Source organism: Bison bison, unplaced genomic scaffold (genome assembly GCF_000754665.1).
Source record: "Bison bison bison isolate TAMUID 2011002044 unplaced genomic scaffold, Bison_UMD1.0 scf7180017864217, whole genome shotgun sequence".
Lineage (NCBI taxonomy): Eukaryota > Metazoa > Chordata > Mammalia > Artiodactyla > Bovidae > Bison > Bison bison.
This window is the reverse complement of record NW_011494789.1, coordinates 4,552,660-4,560,496: the sequence shown is the minus strand read 5'-3', so window position 1 is coordinate 4,560,496 and position 7,837 is coordinate 4,552,660. Positions and strand designations below refer to the sequence as shown.

At 50.7% G+C, this 7,837-nt stretch overlaps 1 protein-coding gene across 2 annotated transcripts in view; it reads left to right on the top strand.

Moving 5' to 3' along the window:
• The window catches only part of PEBP4 (phosphatidylethanolamine-binding protein 4), a 221,879-nt gene extending 218,930 nt beyond the window's left edge, over window positions 1–2,949 (top strand). Inside the window, exon 7 of one of the 2 annotated variants that reach the window (XM_010845486.1) lies at window positions 2,655–2,949. In XM_010845486.1, coding sequence (XP_010843788.1) covers window positions 2,655–2,809 — 155 coding nt within the window. In that variant the 3' untranslated portion in view covers window positions 2,810–2,949. The remainder of the gene's footprint in view (window positions 1–2,654) is intronic. The other variant, XM_010845487.1, reaches the window with a different exon arrangement.
• Window positions 2,950–7,837: the final 4,888 nt, after the last annotated feature.

Below are 7,837 nucleotides of genomic sequence, written 5' to 3'. Positions count from 1 at the left end.
CCCCCTCCCCCCAACCCCCAGCAGTGGGTCTTCATCTCAGGCCACTGCCTGAGCCCCTCAAAAAGAAGTCCTGAAACTAGAAAACTAGAAAACCTGTTTTCTAGCCCTCAAAGGCCCAATTTGAATGCACACAGAGCCAGATAAGACTTGAGGGAACCTATGGTGGCCCTTCTCCTGAAGTGTGTGTGTTAGTCGCTCAGTCATGTCCAGCTCTTTGCAAACCCGTGGACTGTAGGCCACCAGACTCCTCTGTCCATGGGATTCTCCAGGCAAGAATACTGGAGTGGGTTGCCATTCCCTTCTCCAAGGGATCTTCCTGACCCAGGAATTAAATCCAGGTCTCTTGCATCGGCATGCTGATTCTTCACCATCTAAGCCACTAGGGAAGCCCTCCTTTCCCCCATCCATTCCCCTAAAAGCTTTTCCACCAAATCTGGTCCTATGACCCCATTATCCCATCTGTGCATTGAGAATAAAAACAGTCTTCTCCCCTTGTGGGGCTTCCCTGATAGCTCAGTTGGTAAAGACTCCACCTGCAATGTAGGAGACCCTGGTTTGATTCCTGGGTCAGGAAGAACCGCTGGAGAAGTGATAGGCTACCCACTCCAGTTTTCTTGAGCTTCCCTTGTGGCTCAGCTGGCAAAGAATCTGCCTGCAATGAGGGAGACCTGGGTTCGATCCCTGGGTTGGGAAGATCCCCTGGAGAAGGGAAAGGGTACCCATTCCAGTATTCTGGCCTGGAGAATTCCAGTATTCTGTGTTGCAAAGAGTCAGATACAACTGAGCGACTTTCAATTTCACTTTTACTTTTCTTTCCTCATGGGGATTAAATGAGTATGTGTGGAGTTCCTAGAATTGTGCCTAGCACATAGGAAGCACTATATTGGTGTTCTTGCTATTACTTTTTACTTGGCTGCACCAGGTCTTAGTTTCGACATGTGGGATCTTAGTTCCCTGACCAGGGATGGAACCCAGGCCCCCAGCATTGAGAGCGCCAAGTCTTAGCTACAGGACCATCATGGAAGTCCCCATGTTATTGGTATTATTTCCAAATCATTGTTTTATTTGGATTAAAAATTGTCTTCTCCTTGAGAACATCTTTGAAATGCCAACAGCTGGCAGGTGGCAGGTGGCAGAGAGAGGGGACTTGCTTTCTTCATTGCTGAAAATGGAGGTGGATGCAGTCGAAGGGACACAGGTGGGTGAAGGGGCGGCTCAGGGAGGAATTCTAGGCTGCCAGCCCCCCAACTCATCCTCCTGGTGTGTTAGAGGTCTCCATTAGTTCAGGCTGTATCAGCCACTGTCTAGCCCTGCTCCAGGCAGGGTCTACCTACAGTAATTCCTCTAGCCAGGAAAGGCTGCTAGATTGGGGGTGGGAGAGGGGGTGGGGAGAAGCAGGGGGACAGGGATAAATAAATATTGGGTTGGCCAGAAAAGTTCGTTCAGGTTTTCTGTATGAGCATATGGAAAAACCAAAACGAACTTTTCGGGCAACCCAATAAATACATTAAATAGGTAAGTAAATGTGTGATCAGTCATGTCCAACTCTCTGCAACTGTATGGACTATAGCCCACCAGGCTCCTCTGTCCTTATAGGATGCTCAATTCAGTTTGAGTTTCAGATAAACAAGGAATAATTTGTTAGTATAAGTCTGGGCCACACAATATGTGGGATGCACTTGCACTAACAGAGGATTCGTTGTTCCTCTGAAATTCAAATAGAACTGGGCAACCTGTATTTTATCTGGCAACCATCCACCAAGGGTGCCTGAGGCCCGGGGTTTGGGAAACAAGAGTATGGGAATATGCCGCTGACCACTTCCGTAAGCCCCTCCCCTGTGCCTGGGGCCTTGCCCTCCTTGCCCTGCTGCTAGGCCTGTTCACACTTGCTCTAAAAGATGCACCTCCTTCCCCCCACAGCCCTGTGTTCTCTCCCCCTGGAGAAGGTCCCCTCTGACCTGGGCACCCACTGGACTTCCCCAGGGTCCAGGCTGGGATGTCTCGTCCACTCTCCACTCCCCTTCAGGATCTAGGTCCTCAGGGCAAGGAGAAGCAGCCTGGCCATGTGCCTTGCCTTTTATCTGTGTCACCGCCGGGGAAGGAACCCTGTCGCACGAGGTCTCTTGGGACTGGGGAGGAGGTGGCCGGGCTGGCATCTGGAGAAGAGATTGGAAGAAATGGCATAGACATTTCTGCCAATCCTAGCCTTGGCAACGGGGGTGACCAGGTATGAAGAAAAGCAGCATTCAGACCACAGTCACGAGGTCAGGGGAACTTGCAGGAAAAGATGGGTGGGAGGCAGAAGTGGGTAGCCCACCTGACCAGGCATTTCCTTTCTGTACACGATGGGAAGGCAGAGTTGTGCCAAATAAAGGCCTGAAGAAAGAGATTAAAGGCCATCCTTGACTCAGTCAAGACTCTTGGTCCCCACTGTCCTCTGGGAAGTATCCTTTCCAGATGCTGCTGATGTCCAGGGCTTCCCCTGCAGCCAGGAGCCAGCAGGCACCCCAGACACCTCCTGCCTTCAGACCAAGGGCCAGGGTCACCACCTGCTATCTCTATTCCCCAGAGCCGGCCTCCCTCTCAGGCCCCTGCCAGTTCTCAAGTCCACAGTTCTGTCTCATCACCTCTCTGTGGTCTGTTTGTCCTTCCAGGCTCTTGGAAAATGGACAAATTTCTGAGCCACTTCCACCTGACCGAACCTGAAGCCAGCACCCAATTCATGACCCAATATTACCTGGATGGGCTAAGTCGCCAGAACCCGGGAGTAGTAAGCAATGAGACCACGGACAAACCTGAACCGAAATAACTGCCCGCCAGACCTCAAGCTCCACACTGCCAGTGTGTCCACAGCGCGCACCACCCATGGTCTGGGTATGGACTCCCCCTCTCCGGGTATGGAACCCCCTTTCTCTTCCAAATTAAAAAAAAAAATCATCTAGGGCTTAATGGTTGGATGTTTTATTTCCAAACCTGTCCTCCTTCCAAAACCAAGAGGTGGAAATCCATCGATGTCCAGCACTGGGGCTGGGGTCACTCCTGTAAAATGCAAGGGGTTGGTCGGGAGTGGGGTGGGATGGAGCGACAGGCAGGAGGTGGGAGTTTCTAGCCCTGAATGGTCCTTGAGGCACCATGTGACCTTAAGCAAGTCACTTACCCTCCGTAAAATTCCACTTCCTCAGTTGTGAAATTGAAGGAGGAAGAAGGGACAAGGGTGGTTGGTTTATCACCATGGCCCTTCCCAGTTCTGAACACTCATTTAACAAACACTGTTGGCACATGGTGTGTGCCTGACCAAGGTGCTGGGGATCCACATGTGACGAAGGCAGGCCCAACATGAGGATTGTTCCATGGCGCTTCCAGTTCAGGACGGGAGGGCAAACTTCTCCATCAGATGACCACGGGCAAATTCCAGCAAATGTGGCAAGTGCCATGAGGGAGTAGAGGGGACCTGATTTGTGATGGGGGGTGGAGGGTGGTCAAGGCTTGGGAACGCCTGTCTTTCCTGAGGAAGTCATGTTTCACTTCACGGCTGAGAAGTGGGGTAGGGGTTAACTATGAGTGGAGACAGGGACAGAGAGAAGACATGGCACCTCCCAGCTCCCGTGGCTGATGGGGCAATGAAAAGCCAAAACTTTGGCCACCTGGACAGATGGACAAAGACCGGACAGGTCAGGCCTTGCAGTCATGTTCACATTTTGGATTGTACCCTGGAAGTGACGGGGAATCGTGAAATGACAAATAGATTGGAGGGGAGAAAGCGCATGATCTGATGTCTGCTTTTAGAAAGCTGTGAAGAAACTCTTTGGTCTGCACAGGAAGGATTTTCGGCTTCTTGACAGCCTCTGGATATCCTCTGAAAGTCTCTTGGCTTTCCTACCCCAAAATCCCTTGGAGGCACCTCTGTGCCAAGGTCTCATTCACAGGCTAAACCCTGGTTCCTCAACTCCCCCACCCCCGACTCTAACCCCCCACCCTCTCAACAAGACCCTCTGCTCAGTTTCCCTCCCAAGAGTTAATTACTCCCCTCTCCTTGGCTAGAATACAGCAAGATAGGTGACTCATGCATGCAGAGTGCCTAGGGCCCCAGATGAAAGGGGCCATGGGTTAGTACCTTCCTAAAGCCGTGCCCTGCATTAGCCAGAAGGCAAGGGGCCCCGTCCAACCCCTGGGCCCAGCACACTCTTGACTAGTGGGAAGATTTTAGTGATTGTTGTTGTTGCTCAGTTGTGGCCAACTCTTTGTGACCCCATGGACTGCAGTACATCAGGCTTCCCTGTCCTTCACTATCTCCTAGAGTTTGCTCAAACTCCACTGAGTCAGTGATGCCATCCAACCATCTCATCCTCTGTTGCCCCCTTCTCTTCCTTCCCTCAATCTTTCCCAGCAGCAGGGTCTTTTCCATGGGGATCTGAAAAACACCAGGAGGAGGGAGACAGAGTGTGTGATGGGAAGGGATTGGATGATGTCCCCCCCAACCCCCCCTGCCCCCACATCTGTAGATTCAGCTCCCCACCCAGGTGATGGACAGCAAGCTCTTGTTCTATAGAACAGCCTTTGTTTGACACCATCCCAGGTAGTAGGAACTCCCCACTCCATTCTAGGCCACCAGACAGGCTTGTCAGCAGGGCTACACGAAGCAGCCAAAGGAAACGTCAGTTTGCAGTGTCACAAAAGGCAGCCCTTGAAGGAACTGTATGGATGTGTGTGAACCTCCCTCTCTCTGGGCCCTCTCCCCACACCCCTCACTCCACCGAGGCCCACAGTGTAACTGGCAGCTCTGGTCGGTGTCCAGGGCCAGCATAAATAGCAGGTCAGCTTCCTAGAGCAGCCCCAAATTGAGACACATCCTCCCCTCTTCTGCTTTTAATTCCTTGTGGCTAGCATGTTTATTTTGGGTGAGGAAAAAAATCGGATGTTTATCCTTCGAGGAAATTATCGGCTTGCTTTCCTTCCTTCCCCCCGCCCCACCTCTTTTCTCTTCCTCTGGTGTTTTGGGCTTTTAGTTCAGCTGCTGGAGAGACCCCCACCCTCCTGGCCCCAAAACTTGAAAAAATAACAAAACTAGCCCAGGCGCTAGACTGAAGCCAGCCTTGCCAGACGTGTCTGAAAGCCACAGAGAAAGAGCTCCTAGGGGTCGGCAGGGAAAGTCTGGAGGCCAGGAGAACTTGGGGAAGCCCACCTGGCTCAGCTCTCTGCCTGCAGAAGGCTTTGGACCTCTTGCCCCTTTTCTTTTCACTGCCTCCTCCAGAAAGAAACAAAATGAGTATGGAGATCGCTTCGAAATTGCCAACAAAACAGTTTAAAAAAATGTAAGGGAGTACTGCATGCGTAGTCAATTGTATCCAACTCTTTGCAACCCTATGGACTGTAGCCCACCAGGCTCCTCTGTCCATGGGATTTCCCAGGCAAGAATACTGGAGTGTGTTGCCATTTCCTCCTCCAAGGGATCTTCCCGATTCAGGGATTGAACCTGTGGCTCCTGCACCTCCTGCATTCACAGGAGGATTCTTTTACCACTGAGCTACCTGGGAAGCCCCAAGGGGAGTATTAGTGACCCCTTTACAGACAGGAGAACTGATATTATCATTATCATCATCAGATACCATTTGTTGATTGCTGTCTGCATACCAGGCACCATGCCAAATGCCTGACATGTAACATCTCCTTTAGTGCATTCATTCCTGCCTGGCTTCCCAGCCTACCAGGCCTTCATACATATTCTCTCATCCAATTGTCAAAACCACCTAATAGTGTAGGTGTTGTGATTGTCATCTTATAGATGAGGAAACTGACATTCCGATAAGTTAAGGGACTTCCTCCCTGTTCTATAACTAGTAATGGTAGAATCTGGTGTTAACTGGGCCTTCCCACTCTCAGTACTCACAGGTAACGTCCATGCATGCTAAGTCACTTCAGTCGTGTCCGACTCTTTATGATCCTATGGACTGTCGCTTGCCAGGCTCCTGTGTCCATGGGGATTCTCCAGGCAGGAATACTGAAGTGGGTTGCCATGCCCTCCTCAAGGGGATCTTTTCTACCCAGGGAGCGAATCCCTGTCTCTTACGTCTAATCTGCATGGAAGGCGGGTTCTTTACCATTAGCACCACCTAGGAAGCCCACTTACAGAGTGCTCTCATTTTACCCTCCAGGCTACATAAAATAAAGGTCAGATCTTCTATTTATCCCAAAGCTGGGTAGGCCAAGAAGGAAGGGTAGAAGTTCTAAAAGAACCTAAAGGGAGTCTTCCCTTCCCCTGCTGCTGCTGTTGCTGCTGCTAAGTCGCTTCAGTCGTGCCCGACTCTGTGCAACCCCAGAAACGGCAGCCTCAAGCTATTCTAGACAAAGCATGATTTGTGGGGAGGGTCAGCTCCCTGACGCTGACAGCAATGGCCTGGCCAAGCTCAAGGCCGTTACCACCCCCCTCAACCTGCACAAGGCAAATACCCCAACAGTTCACCACCCTCAATCCTTTGCATCACCCCTCTGCTTCCTGGAACTTTGTTTGTGTAATAACTGCTAAAACAGAGATGGAAAAAGACATATAGGAAGAATTCCTAATGATGAAGATGAAAATGATAACATTGATGTTGAAGTTGGTGGTGATGATGGTGGTGATAGGGGTTGACAGTGATGGGTTCAGATGTTAGTGCTAAGCACCTGTGGGATAAGAAGAAAGGCAGCTAGATGCATGAGGTGGTGTAATTTAAAAAGCACAACTTTTCTTAGCACACCTAAGTTCGCACAGTCTCTACCATTTGATAGCTCTTTGACCTCAGGGAACTTACTCAACTGTTCTGGACCTGTGTTTCAACTGCAAAAAGAAAACAGTATAATGAGAAAAAATGGAAATACACATGCCTTCCTTAAAGATCTGTTGCAACGGTTAAATGAGATGGCACGGAAGGCGCCCGGCACAGTGCCTGGTATGCAGGCTGTTCAGTAAATGTGTGTTCTCCTCTCCTTCTCTGCCTGCACCTCACCTGCTGTGCTCCCCAGCTCAGCTGAAGCAAGCATTCAGGCTGAGGGTAATGGGAGGGCTAACCCTCTCCAGATGAGTCTTTCCCAAGAGACCCATTGGAGTGTCAGCAGCCCCAGGGAGAGGGCCAACTGCCAAAGGAGCCTCAAGCCCAGCCCAGCATCCCCCTCCCAAGCTTAGCAAAACACTGGGAGGCTTGGATCAGAAAAGACAACCCAGTTCCTTAGCAACTAACAAGCATTTCCCTGTAAAGACAAAGACCCTTCACTCAGAACGCTCCTTCCCCCCACCTCTCCAGGTATCTGATCTGTTTGCATGAGTGGGGCTAGAGGCCCGTCCACCCCCGCCCCAGGTCTAGAGGCCTTTAGCCCCACCCTCCCAGCTGTCCTAATATTACCTGCAATTATCCCACTGCGTCTTTCATCCTGGCACTAATTAACTTTCCCATTTTCCCCAGGAGCTGCTGGGAGACACATGAGATGCACGCGCGCACACACACACATACACACACACTTGCATGCACACACATACACAAATACCTATAGTTCCCCTGCAGAGACCCTAGCTCCATTTTAGAGATCTGGAAACTAAGGTACAAGAAAGGAGAAAATTCCTTGAGGTTCTCATCCGCCTCCTGGGTACTTGGAAGGAGAAATACAAGCTGAAGAGTCTGGCTCAGGAAGAGGGGAGGACAGAGTCCCTGACAATCCTGAGGGATGAAGGACCAGAAAGGAGAAAAATCTTTGGAGAGGACAAATGAAAACTATGCAAAGACTGAGGATTTAGCTCTGAGTACCCCCTTAGTGCCACCAAATGCAAGCCATCGCACTTAACACAGAGAGGGCATTTCAAAGAGTA